The 22939-nt window shown below is 38.2% G+C and overlaps 1 protein-coding gene across 3 annotated transcripts in view; it reads left to right on the top strand.

Moving 5' to 3' along the window:
* LOC138175815 (inter-alpha-trypsin inhibitor heavy chain H5-like) overlaps positions 1-22939 on the top strand; it is a 93040-nt gene that overhangs the window by 20752 nt on the left and 49349 nt on the right. For all 3 annotated transcript variants that reach the window (XM_069106320.1, XM_069106319.1, XM_069106318.1), the window contains exons 6-7: positions 18368-18537; positions 19485-19601. In XM_069106320.1, coding sequence (XP_068962421.1) covers positions 18368-18537; positions 19485-19601 — 287 coding nt within the window. The remainder of the gene's footprint in view (positions 1-18367; positions 18538-19484; positions 19602-22939) is intronic.

The raw sequence follows: 22939 nt of genomic DNA, 5'->3' as shown, positions 1-22939 counted from the left end.
GAGAACTGGTTGAAAGAATTGATTACATTCGACCCGGATAGGAAATAATTTAAAGGGGATCTGATAGAGCTGTCTTCAAATATTTGATGAGCTATCATATATGAAATATGGGCAGGGAGGGGGGGAAGGAAATATGGTTCTTCTTCACTACCCTCTATAGTAGTCATAGAAAGCCTGGGTTTTAATCACACAAGGTAATGTTATTTTTTTAAATAAGTTTTTACTTATGTATTTTTGTTTTTATATCATCATAGTTTTGCCCCTCCTCCTCTCAGAAAGGCATCCCATATAACAAATAGTATTTTAGAAGAAAAAAAAGAGAGTAGAATCAGTACAACCAGTCAATACATTGACGCTGTTCAAAAACGTGTAATGTCCAACACCTTTGGACCTCTCACCTCTGTGAGGGGATGGGTAGGAGATTGGAAGTATCCTCTCATATCTCTTCACCATGCTTGTTCTTTAAAATTTTGCAATGTTTGCTTTTGATTTTTTTCTATTTTTTTGGTGTGTAGGTGGTTATTCTTTCCATTTACGTTATTGTGGTTATTGTGTGTATTGTTTTCTTGGCCTGCTTACTTTACCCTGCATCAGTTCATGGAGATCTTTCTGTGACTCTCTATATAACATTAATTATTTCTTATAGCACAATAAAATCCCATTACATTTATTCATATATCAAAATTTGTTTAGTCATTCCCCAGTCAAAAGGTATCTACTATGTTTCTATTTTTTTTTGTCATCACAAAAGTGATGCCATGAATATTTCAGTGTATATGGGTATTTCTTTTTATCCATGGCTTCCTTGGGGCATAAGCCCAGTAGTGGAATTGCTGATTCAAAGGGTATGGCATTTTAGTAGTTTGCTAATTCCATACTGATTTCCAAATTGGTTGTACCAATTCTCAGCTCCATGAACAATGCAGCAATTTGCCCATCTTCCTACAACCCCTCCAACAATGACTACTGCCATTTTTGTCATCTTTGTCAACTTGAAGGATATGAATTAAAACCACAAAGTTGTTTTGATTTGCATTTCTCTTATTAGTTATTTAGAGCATTCTTTCATGTGGCTGTTAATACTTTTAAATTTTTCTTTTGAGAATTGTTTGTTCATATTATTCGACCACTTATTTACTGGGAAATGGCTATTTATCTTATGTACATCTGTTGTTATTCATCTATCTTGGATCTCAAACCATTATCAAAATATGATACAAATTTTCTACCAAAATTGTGTATCAAAATTTGATAAAAAGATTTTTCACATTTGACAGTTTTTCTTCTTAGCCTAAGTGCATTGGCTTTGTGTAGAAGATTTTTCAGTTTCATGTAATCAAAGTTATCTATTTTCCTTATTGAAATTGCTTCTATGCCTTGTTTGGTTAAGAATGCATCTCCTTTGGGGTGGCCAGGTGGCTCAGCAAGTAAGAGCACCAGCTCCAGTGTCGGGATGACCTGGGGATCGAATCCAGGCTCCAACACTTAGCACCACACCCAGAAATAACTGGCCATGTAACCTTGAACAAGTTACTTAACCCCAATTGCTCATAAAAAAAGAAAAAAAAAGAATACATCTCCTACCCATACCTATGAGTAGTGTGTGATCTGTTTCTCTTCCAATTTTTAATAGTGTGATATTTAACATTAAGATCATGTATCCACTTAGAGTATATTGTAGAATATAGTGTAAGTTGTTGGTCTAAGTCTAATCTCTGCCAAAAAGCTTTTTAGATTTCCCAGAAGTTTTTATCAAATAGGGATTTTTTTTCTTAAGTAATTTATGTTTTGGACTTTATTGAAAACTGGGGCCTCTTTGTTTCAGATTCTCCCTGATCTCGTCTGTTCCACTTAGCTACCTTTTTATTTTTTAATCAATACTTAATGCTTTTGAGGACTGTTGCTTATAATATAGTTGAATATTTGGCAGTGGTCTTTTCCTTCTTCCCTACCTCTTTTCATCATTTTTCTTGATAGTCTCAATTTTTTGTTTTTACAAATTAATTGTTATTATTTTACAAAATTCTGTGAAGTGTCGCTGTGATGATTTGATTTGTATAGTATTAAAAGTATAAATTAATTTTGGTAGAATTTTCATTTTTATTATATTAGCATGACTCAGGCACGAGCCTTCCAGTCATTTTTGCTCTACTTCATTTCTTTAAATGAGCATTTAAAAATTAAATCTATACAAGTTTTTTTTTGCATATTTTGGTATATCAATTCCCAAATACTTTATAGTTATTAGATTTTATAATAATAATCATCATATAGAAATGCAGTTGTTTTTGAGTTTTTATGTTTTAGTCTACAAACTTGCTGAAGTTATTTACTTGCCTTCATAAATATTTTTGCTGATTCCCTAGTTTTATCTTCTCTTCATCTATCTTTATGGTGTTTCCTCTTGTTTTATTGTTGTTACCAGCATTTCCAAAATCATATCAAATAATAGTGGGGAGAGTTTACATCCTCTCTTCACAGCCATATTTTTGGAAATGATTTTTGTCCATTCCCATTGCATATGATGCTTGCTTTTAGTTTTAGGTGGATCCTTTATCTTTTTAGCTTTTTTCCCAATTACATGTAAAAACAATTTTTAACTTTTTAAATTTTGAGTTCCAAATTCTCTTCTTCCCTTTCCTTCCCCCTCCTTGAGAAGGCAAGAAATTTTATATAAATTATACATGTACAGTCATGCAAAACATTTCCATATAGGCAAACAAACTAGACACACACACACACACACACATGCACACACACACACACCAGCTCAAGAAGAATAAAGAAAGTCTTTAAAAAGTATGCTTTGATCTGCATTCAAACTCCATCAGTTCTTTCTCTGCTGGATAGCATTTTTCGTCATAAAGTCCTTTGGAATCGTCTTGGCTCATTGTGTTGGTGAAAATAACTAAATCACTCATAGTTGATCATTGTACAATATTGCTATTACTATATACAATGTTCTCCTGGTTCTGCTCACTTCACTTTGCAACAGTTCATATAAGTCTTTCCAGGTTTTTCTGAGAGCATCTTGTCATCATTTCCTCTAGCACAGTAGTGTTAATAATCATATATTGCAAGTTGTGTAGCCATTCACCAATTGTGGGCATCCCTTCAATCAAATTCTTTGCCACCACAAAAAAGAGCTGATATAAATAATTTTTTATATAGGTAGCTATTCTTTTTTTTAATCTCTTTGGGGTATATAGACCTAATATTAGTATTGCTTGGTCAAAAGGTATGCACGGTTTTACAACTCTTTGGGCGTAGTTTGGTAGGTGCTTCTTATGACATTAAAAAAGGTCCCTCTATGTCTCAAATTTATAGGGTTTTTATCTTAAATGGGTTGTAGTTTGTCAAAGCTTTGTTTTTCTGCATCTGTTGGTTCATGATCATGTCGTTTTGGATGTTTTTGTTTTCAATATGATTAATTTTGTTGATTGTTTTTCATCCATGATTGAACCATCCTTGTATCCCTGGTATAAATCTCACTTGGTCATAATGCATGATTTCTTGTCCAGCAGGTTTTTATTTAAAATTTTTGAGTCAAAAAATTTTTTGAGTCAATATTTGTTAATGGTCTATAATTTTTCTTCTATGTTTTAGCTTTCCCTGGTTTAGATATTAGGACTACATTTGTCTCATAGTTTTTCTGATAAGGTAATTTCTCAATTTTAAAGAATAATTTGTATAGTACTGATACCAATTTTTCTTTAAAAGTTTGATAGAATTCTCCTGTGGATCCATCAAGACTAGGAGCTGTTTTCCTTTGGTAGTTCCTTTACAGCTAGATCTGTTTTCTTTTCTGAGATTGGGTTATTTATAATCTCAATTTAGTCTGCTGTCAGTTACACTATTTAAAAATTTTAAGGTATTCCTCTATTTCTTTTGTGTTCTTAATTTTCTTAGTATAGAGGTATGTATCTGATTATTCTTTTTATTTCTTCTGTTTTTGTTGTGATTTTGCCTTGCTGATTTGCTATTTTGTTGATTGGGTTTTCTGCCCTCTTTTTTAATCAGATTGACTAAAAGTTTATCAATTTTATTAGTCTCTTCAGAAAAAACCAGCTTTTGGTTTTATTTATCATTTATATACATACAAAGTAGTAAGCTGTTAACACCCCAGCATGTAATCACAAAAAAATGAGGCAGTACCATTTTAGAGAGTGTGAAGCCCTTCATTGAACTAGAGAGATGGCTCTGGGTGGCTATCAGAAGATGGGTCTTTGGGTATAACCTTTGAAAAAGTAACTTCAAGTGATTATATTTATTCTGTTTAGTCCCTGAGTGCACAACTAGGAGCCATAGATGGAAGGTGCAGAGAAGTAAAATTTAGGTTCAATGTAGAGAAAAAACTTCCTAATAAGGCACTGGAATTCTTTAAGTAAGAGTTGGAGGAACACTTGTTTGGGATGCTGTGGTAGAGATTCTTGGTATTTGAACCTCCAAAAGAGGTTTGAAATTTCACTGTTTGACTTTCAGTCATGTTCACTTTGACCCATATTGAGAAAGACATACCCCTGAGAATAACAACCTGTTAATACTTACTTGCAAATTGCACTTTATCATGAATTAATTGAGCAGGTTCTTTTCTGAAGATTGATAGGGGAAAAGGGGAGAGTTTGGACATACACTGGTGATTTCTGGAGGGGAAAAAAGTATCGGGGAAATTTGACCTACTTTATAATTTTGCTTGTCGTTGTCTTTATTGCTTATATATTTTTTCATTATCATGGTTAGCACTGACTATAAATTTTAATGGTCAAGTTTGGGAAGAAGGTAGTCTAGAATCTTCTATCATTTGAACTAGCATTTCTAGCTATCCTGAGTCTCAGTTCTGAGAAATGTCTCTCCTAATGATGATGAGGGTCTTGTGGTGGTGGAGGAGTGAGTATTCCATGCAGTATAATTTGATGATAATTCAATTGCACTGAAGCTGTAATAAAGCCATTGGCTGAGTATAGGCCCATGAATTTAGACCAGGGGATTTTTGAGAACTGTTAGGCTTACTGTGGTGATATTTAAATGAGGTATCAGTCTAGTTCTAACAACTTTTGCTCTTTTGTCAAGCATCTTTAAGTGTACATGAGTTAAGTGTATATTTACTTTACTTTAAGTGTATATGAGTTAATACGGTGTTTTGGTAGGTATTGTTTATTCAGGATCTCTCAGAACCTCTGGCACATTCTTCTAGAGTAACTATTGATCTCTTAGAAACTCTTTATTTCAAGAACGTAATTTTATTACTGGTTGTGTTGAATCAGAAAGGTTAATTTATCTCCCAGAATTTGGTGAGCTTTATGAGAATGAGCTGGGCCAGACTAGATGGCAGGTGCAGCAGACTAATGCCTTTATCGCCACTTCTCATTTCTATTTCTTTCAAAGTCCAGACATTGCTGTTTTTGTGAAATTGTGATGTGATAAGTGTGAAACACAGGATGTTTTGATTTTGTATGAATTTTACTACATGTTAAAAAAAGCCCTGAGGTTAGGAATCAAACTGTGTTTGGCCTAATGCCAGGACATTTGTTGGAAAGGTATAAATTATGGACGCAAACCAACAGATTCTTCTGATATTTAGAACAACACTAGTTCCTTCCCTGCTGCCTACGTGCACGGGCTCAAGTGTCCTTCATTCTTTTCACTTGACCCTCCCACCTCCTCAAGCTATTGCCCTATTTTTCTCTTTTGTCTTATGGCAAAAATCCTAGAAAAACCATGTATACTCCTTTGCTTCCACTCACTTGTCAACTCCTTGAAATCTGGCTAATGAACCCACTGGCTCAGCAGGTATTACTCTCTCCTGGGTAATAAACAATTTCTTTCCTTCTATTTTGGAGACAATTGGGGTTAAATGACTTGCTCAGGGTCACACAGCTAGCAAGTCTCTAAAGCTGGATTTGAACTCAGGTCCTCCTGACTCTAAGGCTGGTGTTCTAGCCACTGAGTCACCTAGCTGCCAAGTAAATGATCTCTTAATAGGTAAATCTAATTGACTTCTTGTAGTCTTCATCCTTGACCTCATTATAGTGTTGCACACAGTTGTTCATTCCATCCCCCCAAAATACTCTCTCCTCCCTTGAATTTTGTGACACTTCTGTTTCATAGCTTTTTTTCTGTCTGACAGTTTCTTCTCAGCATTCTTTGCTAGACCATCATCTTTGTCTCACATGCTATGCATGGGTCAGCAGGACCCTGGATTCTCTTTTCCCTGCATTCCTTCTCAGTAATGTGGTTCTAATGGGTTAAATTAGTATTTCTATGTAGATGGCATCCAAACCTACATATCTAGCACCCTCCTCTCTCTTTAGTCTCAGTCCTGTATTACCAGTTTCCTGTTGGAATCTCCTTCCAGATGTCCCATAGGCATCTCAAATTCAACATATCCAAAATAGATCTAATTATCTTTCCCTCCAAACCTTCTCTTCCTGCTTTCTGCCAAGAAAGAAACCTTCCTCCAAGGTTGCCTTCATTTGGAACCTTAAGAATAATCCTCAACTTTTCTTTTTCTATAACCTTCTCCTATGCCTACATTCAGTCAGTTGAAAAATCTTTTCTAACATCCCAGGAAAATGTCTAATGACTGTCTATTTCTCTTTACTCATACAACTACCACCCGGGTTTAGGACACCAAATTGCTTGGACTACTGTTATAACCTCTAAATTGGTTTGTCTGCTTCCAGTTTCTTCTTTCTCCAGCTTTATCTACATAAACAACAAATTGATATCCTTAAAGCAAAAATCTGAACACGTCAATGAGGCTTGAGAAGCCTTAGCGGTTACCTATTTTTGTTGTTCAGTCATTTTCAATTGTGTCTGACTCTTCGTGATCCCATTTGAGGTTTTCTTGGCAAAGATATTGCAGTGGTTTACCATTTTCTTCTCCAACTCATTTTACAAATGAGGAAACTGAGGCGATTAGGGTTAAGTGACTTGCCCAGGGTCACACAGTCAGTATTTGAGGCTGGATTTGAACTCGGGAAGATGAGTCTTCCTGACTCCAGACCCAATGCTCTATTACCTCTTAGATAAAATACAAACTTTTGTTTGTTATTTAAAATTCTTTGCAACCTGGCTCCAATTTATCTTTCCAGATTTATTCCACACTATTTCTCTTCATGTACTCTATGTTCCAGCTAAACTGGCCTACTTATGTTTGTATCAAATCAGATAGGTTAATATGGTAAGTTTTATAAGAATGAACTGGGCCAGACTAGATGGCAGGTGCAACAGACTATCCACAACATTCCAATACACACCATTCCATGTCCTACTTCCACACCTTTGCATAAGCTGTGCCCATTCTTGAAATACTCTACCTCTTTACCTCCAACTCCTGGAATCCTTCTCTAGATTGAATGTTAAGCTTATGCATCAACTACTACATAAAGACTTTCCTATTCCCTTCTACCAGTCCACCAGTTATTAACTTTTCCATCAGAAATTATTTTGTGTATTTTTTTATCTGTATAATGTTTGTTTATCCCCATAGAATATAATCTCATTGAAGGTGGGGACTGTTGTTGGGGTGTTTTTTTTGTCTTTGAATCCTTACCACTTAGCAGGGTGTCTGGAAAGTGTTGAATAAATGCTTGTTTAAATGAGTTAAATTGAATAAGAATGATGGCTTTAATTACATGCATGGAGAAGATACAGGCCACCAAAGATTGTTTTTTCCCTTTATCCCTTCTGCAAATATAGTAGTAGTTGTATGGAAAAAGGAAGAGGGCAGTGATGGAAGAGAAATGGTCAGAATCCTATTAGGACTCATCAAAGTCCAAGTCTAAGCAATGTGATAAGGATTATGTTCATAGGACTATCTCTATGATCTCACTCTCAAGTCTTTTTAGGCATACTTATTTTAATTTTAATTTTTAGTTCCAAATTCTCTCCCTCCCCCCTCCAACCTCTTCTTCACCCATTGAGAAGTCAAGAAATGCTACCCATTATACATATGAAGTGAGGCAAAATATATTTCCACATTAGCTATGTTTCAAAAAAAATAAAGTGAAGAAATGTTTGACCATATTTAGATGCATACAATACAACACCACCTTTCGTAAAATAATGGAGCAGATATGAATGGAACACATTGAGTGGCTAGGTGGCATGGTGAATAAAGCGCCGGCCCTGGAGTCAGGAGGACCCAAGTTCAGTTCCAGCCTCAGACACTTAACACACACACACACACACACACACACACACACACACACAAACTAGCCATGTAACCTTTGGCAAGTTACTTAACCCTTAACCCCAATTGCCCTCCAAAAGGCAAAAAAATAAAAATAAAAAAAAAACGGAACACATTATCATAGATTTCAAAGCCTCTTTAAGACATTTCATATGACTGCCTGGCTGTCTCTGTATTGGTTCAAATGGCATTCATTGCGGTCCAATGGCATCTCTTGATGTTGCCTGTAGCCATGGGTACCTTTCAGAAGTGCTCAGATGGTCTTACCTGGACTAGCCCTAGAAAATAAAAAATTGATCCGAGAGAGGCTAATAAAGGGAACCAAGTCAATTCTATTGAGCAAAATCAAATAAAGAAATAAACAAATGGGACTTGTTGGAATCTAGGAGATGAAAGAACGTTCTGTGTTTATTAGAGGAGAGTAGTGTCAGAAGAATCTGGAAGTCACTGGGGAGAGGAGAGTTTAGATGAAGGAAAAACATAAAGCAGAATAGTACAGAAATTACCAGGAGTTTAAACTTCAGAAGCTTGTCCTAGCAAAATTCTTATTTTATTTTTAGGGGCATAATATTGGGTTGAATAGCAAGTAGGATATGCAGAAGATAGGAGTCCTAATTCTAACTCTGTCCCTAAAACTTGCTAATATATAACTTGTCTGCCTTAGTACAATTCCTCCCTTCCCACCTCACCACCCTCCTTCCTTTAAACTTACTTTTTAATATACTTTGTATATATGTGGTATATACATATATATTTATACACATACATATGCACACATATAAGTATGTATATGTGTGTATATTATATATATACATATATATATTGTCTCCCTCATTAGAATGTAAGCTCCTTGAAGTCAGTGACTATTTTGTTTTTGTAATTGCATCCCCAGTATTTAGTACAGTGTCTAGCACTTAGTAGGCCCTTAATAAATGCTTTTTTTTTTTTTTAAGCAATCGGGGTTAAGTAACTTGCTCAAGGTTACACGGCCAGTTATTTCTGGGTGTGGTGCTGAGTATCTGAGCCCGGATTTGATCCAGGTCATCCTGACACTGGAGCTGGTGCTCTTACTCGCTGAGCCACCTGGCCACCCCTAAGCAATTAGGGTTAAGTAACTTGCTCAGGGTTACATGGCCAGGTGTTTCTGGGTGGGTGCTAAGTGTCTGAGCCCGGGATTCGATCTCCAGGTCTTTTCAACACTGGAGCTGGTGCTCTTACTCGCTGTGCTACCTGGCTGCCCCAATAAATGCTTTTTGATTAATTTCTCACCCCATTCATATGGACATTTAAAGGGTCAATTATGTATTTTTAAGGATAGCCTTAATATCTTACTCTTTGAGCAATCCTAGAAACTCACAAAAGAACCCACAATCTCCTGTTTCATTTCTTACTGGTTTGAATATTTGTTATTCCAGATTCATATTTAAGGAGGAAAAATTTGATGTATGGGAAGAACTGATGATTGTGGCAAAAATCAATGAGTGCAAACAAAAGTGAGGGAAAAAAGACACTTTAATTGAAGTTTTACTTCTCTCCTGTCATCTACTCCCCTAACAGTACTGGAAAAGCACATTTTAAAAATATGATAGAAAAATGTGAACTTCTGATCCATGGGATATCCAGGACATTTCTGACGTTGGGTTCCCTGTTCTGACATAGGCTGTCCCTATTTTCCACTTCTAAGGTTTTTTTTTTTTTTACACTATTGAAGAGGAGCCAACATAGAGTTACTCACGAAGCTGATGTAAAGTCTCTTCCCATAACCAACTCATTGTTATAGAAACTGAAAATGGAACGATAACAAGAGTTGATCTAGCTGAAATGATCATGGCCTTTGCTGTCTTCTTGCAACCTAGATTAAACCAAAATGGTATCAATAGTGGAAGTGCCCATGTCAATGAAGTCATAGATTCACTGAAGTTTTGAAGAATTGTCTCTTTTTTCTACTCTTTTTACAAAAGACAAAAATAAAAACTTTTTTTTTTGCCAAAATATATTCTTAAACATTTGATAACTAATGTTGCAACTAACACACTCAAACTAGAAATACAATCCTAGGCTCCCCAAAACAATAGTAGGTAATTAGATTAGATGTTAATGCTGTTCATTAGGATGATTTTTCTTTTGATGATATTTGCAAGCCACTTTTCTTAAAGTGAAGTTTTCGCCAGGATTGTAGACAATCCCAGTTGCTTCATAGGTTGAGGGTGTCCGGTCTCTTGAGCTTGGAGTTCTAAGCTGTGATGGCCTAGGGTGTTGGTAAGGTCCATTTTAATGCGATGAGCCCCCAAGAGGGGATAAGGAAGAGAAGAGGTTTATGTAAGGAGGAAGAAAGCTTGCCCGGGTCAGAAATGTCGCAGACCAAAGCTCCCTTGCCCTTCAGAATGGGATTGAACCTCCTGCATTTCTGGTCCAGGGGAGATAGGGAGATCAGGAGGGAAGGAAGGAAAGAAAGAAGAAAGAAAAGAAGGAAAGAAGGAAGAGATAAAGGAAATAAAGAAGGAAGAGAACAGAGAAGGAAGGAAAAAAGGAAGGAAGGGGAGGGTGGTGGTACTCTTTATAGTAACAGGAAAGTGAAGAAAGGAGGGTTTGGGGGAAAAGGTAATGAGTTCAGTTTTAGACATGTTGAGTTTAAGATGATTATGGGACATAGTTTTGCAAAAAGAGTTTGTAACATATCTAATTGACAAATGACTGCTTTGTCTGTCATCAGTCATCGTCTGTTATGATAGTCAAGGTTCTGTTCAAGACACCTGCTGCCACAAACCTCTTCTGATTGTCCATGGTTGTTAGTGTTCTTCCCCTGCATTGACTTGTGTTGAATAACCTGGGTTACTCAACATGTTGTTTCTCTATAGTAGAATGTAAGCTTCTTGAGAGGAAGAGCTATTTGCTTCTGTTTTTCTTTTTCCCTCCCCAAACAAGGAAGTTCATAGAAGAACTTCAGTCGGTCAAGAAGAGGTTTTTTAAATTAAAAGTTTAGTTTGTTCAAGGCACTATGCTAAATTTTGGGAACACATACACATGTACACAGACACAATCCTTATGTTAAGAAGTTCTTATAATGGGAGAGACAACATACCAAAAGAATTGTACATCTAAGACATATTCATTGTAAGTGGAAGATAGTTTCAGAGGATAAGCACTAGTGATGTGTGGGACTCTTGTGAGGAATCCAGGGAAGTCAGGAGGCAGACTTGAAGAGGGAAGAGTATTCCAGGCATACTGGACAGCCATTGCAATCTTAGAAACTCTAAATAGGCTAGTGTAGCTGGATTGTAGAGTATTCAGAGGGGAGAAAGGTGTAAGAACACAGGAACGTTAGAGAGGCTGGGTTATGAAGAGCTTTAAATGCCAAAAGGTGGTTTTATATTTGATCCTGGGGTAACAAGGAGTCAATGTAGTTTATGGAATGGGGTTGGGGTGAGTGATGTGATCAGATCTTAGGAAAATGACAGCTGAATGGAGAATGGATTGAAATGGGAGAAGACCAGAGGCAGGTAATGCCTAAAGAAGGCTATTCCAGTATTCCAGCTAATAGGAGAGGAGGAGCTGTATGAGAGTGAGTGCTATGCTAAGTGGAGAGAAGGGAGAGGTGCTGTGAAGATAGAAATGATAATACTTGGCAGCTGGTTGGATATTGGTGGTGAGGGGAGTGGTGAGAGTGAGGAGTAGAGGATGACATTTAGGTTGTGAGTCTAGGAATCTGATAGGATGATTGGTACCCTCGATAGTAATAAGAAATTCAGAAGAGAGGAGCATTGGGGTGAAAGAGAATGAGTTCCGTTTTGGATGTGTTGAGTTGAAAGGAGAGCTGATAATGAAGGGAAATTCTATGGCTTACTGCACTACCAATAGAACTACATTTTTTCTAACCTGGATTTCTGCTAAACAGATAATGAAAATGGTATGCATGCCATTTTAATAGGTAGACTGAATAAAGTTAGAGAATTTAGGATACTTATCACTAATCTGTAGGGAGGAAAACTTCACTAGTTATTAAGTGGCTGAGTTAGTGGGGAAAAGTTGTCCTAATAATTTATTTATTAGTAACCCAAGAAGTTGGTCACATAAATTTGCTTTAAAAATATTAGTCTTCCCCCCCCCCAGCCCTTACATTGATTTCCCCACTGAAAGCTTTCCCATGTGTCATCCTATGTGTGTCATCAATAGCTACCTCACACCAGATTTCCTGCTGTGATAGTTACTTCTTGAATGTGCCTCAAACCCAGATCACTCTGGATACTACAGTTGTAAAGGTATGTGCTGTTTGTCCTATGTGAAATATTCCTGTCCATTTGCCAGGAAAGAAAGTTGTATGTGGTTCCCTGACATTGTTCAGCTCACAGATTGTTCAGGTGCATATCATTCAGTCCTTTAATTTCTTGATGTTGAAAGCAGATGGGGGTCATATGATTTTGCTTGTTCTGCCTTTGGCCCTAATTTTGTGAGGGCCAGCTGTGTATGGAATGACTCAGAGATACCCTTATGTGATTGTTTAGTTTGGTTGGAGCATATCACAAAAAGAGTTGGTATTTTCTTGCTAGTCCACCACTAGTGAGTAGCAGTCCTTTATGTATTTAAGTTTGCTCTTATCCCTTCATTTTTTTCTCTTTAATTTATGTTCAGTTTTTCTAGTACTTAATTCAGTTTCCAAGTTCTTTCTTGACTGGGTGATCTATTGGCATGTCCAGCTATGAAGGAATGAATGAAAAAACATTTATTAAGACCTTGCTAAGAGGCAAGCACTATGCTAAGCACTGGGAATACAAATAGGAAAAGTGAGATTGACCCTGTGCTCTGAAAGAGTTCACACTGTAATTGAAGGAAGTTACTACATGAAAGAAAATTGGAAGTCAGGGCAGATGAAAAGGCCTGGAAGTCTGTGCAGTTTTTTTTTTTAATGTCTATTAAAGTTTAAGAAATTGTTCTGAGGCTGTCGCTTTGTAAGGTACCACCCATCTTTTTGGGATGATTTAGGTCTTGTTTTCTCCAGGCTCTACATATACATTCATATTAAACATGATCACATTAGTCATGTTTACAATATGAGGGATATGAAGAAGAATAACCAATGCAATGAATCACAAGAAAGAAGAAACAAGACAAAACAAAAAGGAGAGAGAGCAAATAGTATGCTTAGGGAGACATCTTTTCTAACTATGGTATGTAATACTGCTTTAGGCAACCCTTTGCCCCATCCACCTCTATCTCCTACACCCAATCAGATCAATTTCAAGAAAACAAGCATACTTTGGAAGTGAGAGCCTGGCCCTTTAATCCAGAAAAGTTAATATGTGTCCAAAATAGGTAAAGATCTCTGGGTTACTTCTGCTTGGTATACATTGGAATGGGTGGGTTGGTGGAGCTACTGTTTGTTTATTTTCTCTGAGGGACTGAACACAAGGTGGGCCACTGAGAGTCCTCAATATAGGAAAAGAACTTATCAGTAATAAGACAATCATTCAGGAGTCTTCTATCCCTCTTTGCTTTCAATTATACCCTTCTTTTGCTTGAATCTGACCTTGCATTTCAGAATCAACCATCAGAGAAAGTTGTTTCATTGTCACTAACATAGTCAAAAACCCTCTACCAAAATCCAGCTGTTGAGAGGCACAGCTATTTCAACTCAACAGAGGTGACAGGTATGTGCTTAACTGACTTACATTTAGGAAAATGGATCTTTAGGTCCTAGATGAGGCCACAGCTAATATGAACTATTTAGCTGGGTTTTTTTTTTCCCTTTTCAAATGGGAGATGGGTTGGCAAATATGTTTGGAAAACAATATTTTCAAGTTACCGGATGTTGACTACTGTTCTACAGTAGACCAGGCAAAAGGGGCCACAGGAAAACACAGCCAGTAAATCCCTCTTTTCAGTGACCCAAGCTCAAAAACTTTTCCAGATGGTTCCCTAGTGTGTCATTCCCTGGGCCTAAATTGTTTTGTATCTTTAGCTATTCCATGGCCTTTGGCTTCCTTCTTTCCTAAATTGATGACTCATTATTCGGTATAGGCACGTAGGAAAAGGATTAGTTCTTCTCTGCCAGAAGCAGCCACTAGTATACGTTGTAGAGCACTGGCTTGGAGACAGGAGGACCTGAGTTCAAATCTAGCCTGAGACATTAGCTGTGGGTTCCAGATTTAAATTCAATTTCCTCAAGTATCAAGTGGGGTCGTTGTGAGGATAAAATGAGATAATAGTTTTGAAGTGCTTTACAAAGTGCCTGCACATAGTAGACACCATACAAATATTAGCTATAGTTATTATTAATCTGTCGTCTAGATTTTGTACTCCTCAAGGGCAAGGACTATGTGTGATTTTTCTTTGTTTCTCCCCCAACCACCTTGTATAGTGTATTACACACACAGCAAACACTTAACTAATGCTTTTTGGGTAAATGGATGGATGAGAACGAATTTTACCATTTTCTGTGACTAACATTATAACTGCCATAAATACCGAGAGCATGTTGCTTCTTGGTTCCAATAGAGAGCATTATCAAGAAACGTCATACACCAGTCAGCTGGAGCAGCTTTAATTTACAATGGGAGAGGAAGATGCTGGAAGGCTAAAGCACACTAGTTTGCTCTGGGATTTCTGGCAATCACTTAGTCTGTTTGTTTCATTATTATAGAAATACAGGATCTCTTAGTTGGAAGGGACCTCAGCAACCATGTCCTAGATCAAAAATCCCCTTCCACAGTTTCTTCAATAAGTGACCATCTGGGGCTGGCCAGGTGGTGCAGTGAGTAAGAGCGCTGGCCCCGGAGTCGGGAGACCCGGGATCAGTTCCGGCCTCAGATACTTGGCGCCCACACAAAATAACTGGCCGTGTAACCTTGAGCAAGTTACTTAACCCCAATTGCTTTTAAAAAATATAAGTGACCATCTGGCTTCCACTCCAACTTTTGAATAACTTTAAATATTGGAAATGTTTCTCATCTATCAAGCTGAAACCTGCCACTCTGAAATTTCAACCCATTGCTCTAAATTCTACCCCTGAGACCAAGCAGAACAAGCTAATCCCCCTTTCGCCAGATAACCCTTCAGACACTTGAAACAGCTCTGAGAGCTCCTCTCATACCTCAAGTCTTCCTTTCTCCATGCTAAATACTCCTCTTTCCTTTGACCAGTTTTCAAGTGGCATAGTCTCTATAAGCTTCCCAGATTGGCAATGTCCTTTCTAAAATGTGGTGTTTAGGACAAAACACAATGAACCAGTTGTGGTCTGACCATGTCAGAGGGCGATAGGACTATATCATCTGCCTCTGTTTGGACACCATGCCTTTCAATTGGAGTCTAAGCTCCAATTGACTTTTTCTGTTTTGTTTATTGTATAAGTGAGGTTCCTGAATGCTCTTATACTAAAAGGCACCCAGTGCTAACCTTCTAAATGAACAATATTTTTTCCTAAGGGTAAACAGTGACTTTATCCCCCCCCCCAGACTTATTAATCTGGCACTTTCTATGAGCAGAAGTACTCTTTGGATGTAAATTAAAAACACATTGGATATACATACATACACCCACACATGCATGTCACTTGTATTAACTCATGTAAACACACATGTATAATACACACATGGCCATGTCTCAAGGAGATACACGGTATATGTCCATGCATGCTTACACATGCACACGTGTGTGCATGCATTGTGTATGCAGGCACACATATGCTCACATATAAGATATAGCCATTGTAGGACTTTGTTTTCTTGACTGTGCAATTTGTAACAAGGGTTTTGTTTTTGTTTTTCCAGTGGGGGTAGGGGGATGGGGGTCAAGGTGGGAGGAAAACTACTCAAATTCAAAAGGTGTGATGAAGACCTGACCTATGGTCATGGGATTATAGGATCATGGAATCATAAATGTGGAGCTGGAAAGGCCCTTGGAAGCATCTAGTTGAACCCTCTTCATTTTATAGTTGAGGAAATCCAAGTGTACAGAGGCAAAAATGACTTGGTCATGGTTCCTCAGACAGGTAGCAGGTGGCAGGGTTGGAAGTCAAACCAAAGTCCTTTGGTGCTGGGTGAATGGAAAGATGGGGACACATGTGAGAGAGACATTGTGGAGTCTTGGCAACTGATTGGCTACAGTTGGGACTGGAATGATGACGGTATCCTCAATAGAAACAGGCATTAACAGGTTCAGGGGGAAAGAGAAATCAGTTTCAGCTTGAACTTCCTGAGTCTGTGAGGCCTATAGGAGGATATCCAGGTGGATATCTAAACGTAATATCCACCCATGACTTTTTCAGATGTGGGTTGAATTATGAAGCACATAAGCCTCTTCCCTCATTCTTCTCTGCTTCTTCCACTAATTAAAAGAGGTGTTGGAAAATGTGCTATTTTCTGCCACTTCTAAGAGGATCAGCTGCCTGTTCCATAGTGTTTCAAGTCCTTCATAATACTAATACTAATTGAAATCCATTCAGTTCTTTAAAAGTCACAAAGTTCTTTCCTCGCAACATTGTGAGGTAGATAGTAAAAACACTCCTTCATGGATTGTGAGAAATATAAGAGACCTTTAGGGATAAGCCACTTCAGTCTCTTCATCTTACAAATGAGAAAACTGAAATGTTAGTAAGGTCAAGTACCTTATCCAAGGCCACATAGCCAGCTAGTCGGTGGCAGAGGTGAGACCTGAATCCATTTGTGACATCATGGAAAGAGTCAAAGGACCTGTGTTCAAATCTTCCCTCTGATGCTTAGCTGTGTGACCCTGGGCAATTCACTTAACTTTAATTGGCGTTCAGTTTCCTCATCTATTAAATAAGAGAATTGAGTTAAATGGACTCTGGGATCCCTTCTAGTTCTAAATCAATGATTCTATGATCCTATGATTCTGACTTCCAGTTATGTCTTTCTATCACATCATAATGCCAGACGAGGAAACTCAAGAGAGGCTAAGTGATGCAGAGGACTCATGATGAAACATACTCTTCTGAATCTAGTATCCTTTCGGCTATACTCCATGGCCTTTCTGCCCTTGATAGATCTGAAGAAAAGAAAAATCAAGTTTGTTCCCCTGGCTCTAGTGAGGGCTATGTATAAACTGTCCTTGAAGAAAAAATGTTCTCTGAAAGGAAATGTGATTTCCTTTAGTTTTAGTGTCTAGTAACCCTTAGGAGAAGGAAGTTTATTCTTAAATACAAATTAAATTTCCTTAGTATCCATTTAAAACCATATTCTATTGTATTCTGCTAATTAGAGTTGGAAAATAATTAGGCAACCTCTCCCACATAATCATCTTTGGTAGATTCAAAGCAGGTGACGAGATACTTAGACATATTAAAGCAAAACAAAAGAAAAAAAAACTTTGACTTGGTTTTAAAATCTAGATAAAGGTCTCTTTGGGTTGGGATTTTTATTTCTTTTGCAGCCTTTGATGGTACATGGTTTGTAGGGAGTTAGGCATCATATTAATTATGGTTCACTAACAGGGAGCTTAAAGGGCCAGACTTAGGAATTTTGAATTATTTGTCCTTGTGCGTGTGAGATGATTACTAGTCACATGAAATTTCTGTGCATTTTTTGGTAGTAATTTTAATTTCTACTTAGAATTCCTGATTAAGTGAAATTACTGTGAAATTTTTAAAAATGTGTCATAAAGAGGCAAATTATAGTTCATAATGATAACATGATATAATTGATGGCTTTATGCCACATTCCATTATATAAAAAATAGGACTTACCATTAGTACTAAATTCTGGGTGCTGCTCTGAGATTACAGTCACAAGGGACCTGGAGGTGCCAAGTCTAACTTTCTTTCTTTTTTTTTTTTTTTAAAGCAATCGGGTTAAGTAACTTGCTCAAGGTTACACGGCCAGTTATTTCTGGATGTGGTGCTGAGTATCTGAGGCCGGATTTGATCCAGGTCATCCCGCCACTGGAGCCGGTGCTCTTACTCGCTGAGCCACCTGGCCGCCCCTAAGCAATTGGGGTTAAGTAACTTGCTCAAGGTTACAGGGCCAGGTGTTTCTGGGTAGGTGCTAAGTGTCTGAGCCCGGGATTCGATCTCCAGGTCTTCTCAACACTGGAGCCGGTGCTCTTACTCGCTGTGCTACCTGGCTGCCCCTAACTTTCTTTTTCTAAGGAGAACTGTACCTATTCTATCCCAGAAGATAGTAGAGTACCCACTTCATAATTATACTTCCTTTTTGTTTCCAGATGATGTTGGCCCACCGCCTTCCACAGACATCAACCAAAATGAAACCTTTGCCAAGATCATTTTTAATCCCAGTATCATACAACAAGCAAAGATTGCCCAGAATGGCATTTTAGGAGATTTCATCATTAGATATGATGTGAACAGGGAGCAGAGAGTTGGGGACATTCAGGTAATGAGTTTATGATTTCAGTTTTAATGTTTGCTGTCTGCTAGTTTCAGTTAGACTCATCTATCTAAACACTGTCTTGACCATAAGCTCATGTTCTGATTTCTGAGTAATGTTTAAGTCTCCCAGAAACCTGTTTTCTTCCTTAAGACACATGTGTTTGTGCCATCCTACCTGTGGGTCAGAGGTCCATATAACTTGTTTCTATAAGCAGGAGACCAGGTGAAATCAATCCTCCCTTTCGCCCTCTAGTAAAGCTTATGCAATAATAATTCAAGTTTGGTATAGATATTAATCAAAATGACTCTTCTGTGGCTAATTTGTTTTGTTTTTTTCTTGCTCTAAAGAGTTGGTGGACATGTCAGAATAATATGATGTATACTTAGAATTAACACTTAAGAAATATAAGCATAGGATGCTTACCATATTAGATGCTAAGCAAATGTCTGGTGACAAAAATTGTTGAATTCCAAAGAGCCTAGAACCAAAGGAAACTGGGTAATAACCCTATTAATCAGGAATTTATTAAGCTGCTACTATGTGTCTAGCATTATGGTATATCCTGGAGATAAGAAATAGTTTCTACCCTCAAGTAGCTTACATTCTATCAGGGGAAGCAACATGTATACATTTAAGTATTTGTAAGATATATATATATATATATTACATATATATACACATGTACATACATATATATATAAATTACATTTCTTCTTTAAAATTGTGACAATCAGTATGACTAATAACAAAGTGATTCTATCCTCACACCAGAGGGATTTGACTAGAGCCCAGCTTGAATATTAGGATGGAATTTTATGCATGACAATAGTAATGGGTTCCAAGAAAACTGAGTCAGTGGCATTGGGAAACTACAGAGAATTTGTCCATTTTCATTTTCCCCTTGATATGTCTTAGGTTCTGACATTTGTATCCTCCCTTCTTTCCAATAGGTTCTGAATGATTACTTTGTGCATTACTTTGCCCCCAAAGACCTCCCTCCTTTACCCAAGAACATGGTGTTTGTCCTTGACAGCAGCGCATCCATGGTGGGAACCAAGCTCAGACAGGTGAGTGAGGGCCAACTGTCTTACTGTTCTTGGATTTCTTCCATCCTAGCCTGTGGACAAAGGTATCTTCTGAGTAAAATCCAGCTGTTGCTGAATATCATTATAAATATCACAGCATACAACTGATTTTGCTTGGAAACAATCCTCCATAGCTGATTGGGCTAAATTGTTGCAATAAGTCATCGGTTCAGCATGATGGGATTGGGGAGAGTGGAAAGACTGGCTGAATCTAATCTAATCATGCCGTGGCAACATTAAAACCAAGGTGACTGGTTACATGAGGAATGTGATAGGGATGTGGAAGAGGGATCAGATGTGTTTTTCTTGGCTCTGGAGGGCAAAACTAGAAGCAACAAGTGGAAGGTGAAGACAAGCAGATTTAAGTTTGATATGAGAAAGAACATCCTAACCATTAGAATTACCCAAGGTAGAATGGACAGTTTCAGGAGGTATTGGTTTCTTTTTTAATGGGAATATTCAAACAAAGTTGGAAGATCACTTTTTGAGGATGTTGTAGGGAAAATTCTTGGTTAAGTAAAGATTGGACTAGGTGGGTTTTGAAGACTATTATAACTGAGTTTCCATGAAAGTAGCAACTCGAGTCAGTTTTATCAAATTCAAGTGAAAGCCTTTTGACCCATAGATTGATTTAGAAAAAAATCATGAATTAACTTTATGTTATATTTTAATTTATTTTGCTATACATTTCCCAATTATATCTTAATCTAGTTCCCTCACCTCTGGACTAGACCATTGTTCAAGAAATAATTATGCTTAGTGATTGGACTCAGAGAATGTGGGTTTCAAACTTGGTTCTGCCACTTATCTACATGACCTTGGGTGAGTCACTTAATGAAACTGGATTGCATAGTGGATAGTGATAGATAGACTTGGAGTGAGGAAGAATGGAGCTTGAATCCTGCCTCAAACATTAACTTCTGTGTGACTGTAGGCAAGCCAAATAATTTCTTTGGGCCTCAGTTTCCTCATGTGTAAAACGGGGATAATAATAGCACCCACATCATAGGGTTGCTGTGAGGATCAGATGAGATCGTTATTATATAAATGTTAACTATTAATTTCTCTGGGCCTCAGTTTCCTGAATTGTAAAATAAGGGGGCTAGACTTGAGGATCTTTTAGCTCCTTTCAGCTGTAAATCTATGGTCCTATGATGCCATGATGCTTTCTGGAATCCATCAGAGCAAAGTTGTGTCATTTTATAGCATGATCTTGCTGCCGTTACACATGTTCATCTCCCCCATTGCTCCTACTCTCCACCTCTTTCTTTTGCGCTGGAATAGTAATTAAATCAGACAACTAGGTAGCACAGTGAATAGAGCTCTGGCCTTGGAATAAGTAAGACCTGAGTTCAAATCTGGCTTAAGACACTAGCTGTGTGACCCTGGGTAAGTCACTTAACCCTGTTTGCCTCAGTTTTCTTATCTGTAAAATGAGCTGGAGAAGGAAATGGCAAACCATGTCACTATCTCTGTCAAGAAAACCCCAAATGGGGTCACAAAGAGTCATACATGACTGAAAACAACTAAATAGCAACAACAGTAATTAAATCAAGGGTAGTGTTGCTCCTGGAAAGGATATGGCAGATATGCTGTCCTATGGCTCCACTCATAATCCCTGTGACTCCTAAACCCAAACTCTCTTCCCTAGCCTCTATTCTCTTACATGTGTGCATGCCCTATTAGAATACAGCTTCTTCATGGCAAGAAGCGCCTAATTTTTGTATCTCTAGTGCCTGGCACATAGTAAATGCTTATCCATCCAACCATTCAGATCGCTGTTTATCTGAGCATGTCCCATTTTCATTATTTTCCTGTTCTCCTCCATGACCATGAGCACATTTTACACTTCAAGATCTAGATGAGGAAGATGAACAACAGATTCAATTGATACACATTTATTAAGCACCTGCTGTGTGCCAGGCAGACACTTGGAGATATAAAAATAAGCAAAAGACAGCCCCTGCCCTCCAGGGGCTCACGGTCTAATGGGAGCTGGGAAAACAAGCAGACAAATGTGTGCAGACAAGCTACATACAAGAAGTCTAAGAAATGATTAATAGAGGGGAGGCAGTAGAATTAAGGAGCGTTGGGAAGTACTTCCTGCTGAAGTCTCTGTGCTGCTTGCTTTCTTCCTCTTCCTTGGTCACTGAGTTATTAGAATGCCATTCTTCCCTAATCCCCAAAGCCCTGGCATGCTGTTTTGGCTATGAAGTTGAAGGATGGCTTCTTTCCAGGACAACCACCCCAAGCTAGCCAAAAATCTGCCAGGGCCCTGTGAGCAATGTCTTAGTGTAATTGCCGTCTTGAGTGGGTTTGAAAACTGCTGACTGTTTTCAGCAACTTTCAGGTTTTCCGAAGCTGCAACATTTCAAGGGACTGTTGTTAATTGGTACTTTATGGGGTAAAATGCTGCCACCTCTGCTGGTAAAGAGTATGTTGTGAATCCCCCATGTGAGAGGCTTTTATATGTTGAGAATTTTAGCATTTCATAGAATCATGGAGATGGAGGGGACCTTAAAGGTCATGTACTTCGACCTCTATTAAAGTATGACTCTCTCCCAGTGTTCCTGGGAACATTGCAATGAATGCTTTAATTGGCTGAATACGGAGAAAGGCATGGCATATGTTTCCAGGCCTAGTGGCATGAAATTGGGTGCAGAGAACACTTGGTCCCTGTTGGGTGCAGTTGTTTTCAGAATGGGGTAGTGCCTCCATGGCATGACCAAAGACCTTGGACCCCTTCCTCTCTCACCCCCTGGGAGGAGGCAAAAGGGAGGAAAGGCTATAGATAGCAGATAAAGTCTAGGGGTATAGGGAGGCAGGTCCTGGGAGAGGAACATCCTAGTGAGGGAATGCTCACTGGCAGTGGCACAGGGATGGTTGAAAGAGCTAGGCAGTGAGAGTGGAGGCCCACAAGGCACACCATCTGTGGGAAGAACACACTCTCCATTAGCTCCCTGGTGAAAGCCTTGGCTGCCCCAACTGACATTGCTCTGAGGGACAGGGAATGCATTGCATTCTCCTTTTCTTACATACTAGCCTCTATTAGAATATTCTTCCCTATGATGAGCTGGGATCTGCCTCCTTTTAGGTTTCATTCATTGTTCCCAGTTATGCCCTCTGGGGGCCAAGCAGGACAAATTGAATTTTTCTTCTTAAGTATTTGAAAACAGCCATCATGTCTTAATACTTTTGCCAAAGGCTTACCCATTTCCCTCAAACTCATGAACTAGGCTGAAGTGTCTCATCTTGACAAGCCCTGACATACTTTATTGTGACTAATATGGTGTGGTTGGGGGAGACGAAGCACTTAGAAG

Source organism: Petaurus breviceps, unplaced genomic scaffold, assembly GCF_028583685.1.
Source record: "Petaurus breviceps papuanus isolate PSGF00001 unplaced genomic scaffold, PetGlider_PUasm1.0 79, whole genome shotgun sequence".
NCBI lineage: Eukaryota > Metazoa > Chordata > Mammalia > Diprotodontia > Petauridae > Petaurus > Petaurus breviceps.
The sequence above is the reverse complement of the archived record's forward strand: the minus strand, read 5'-3'. Positions and strand labels throughout refer to the sequence as shown.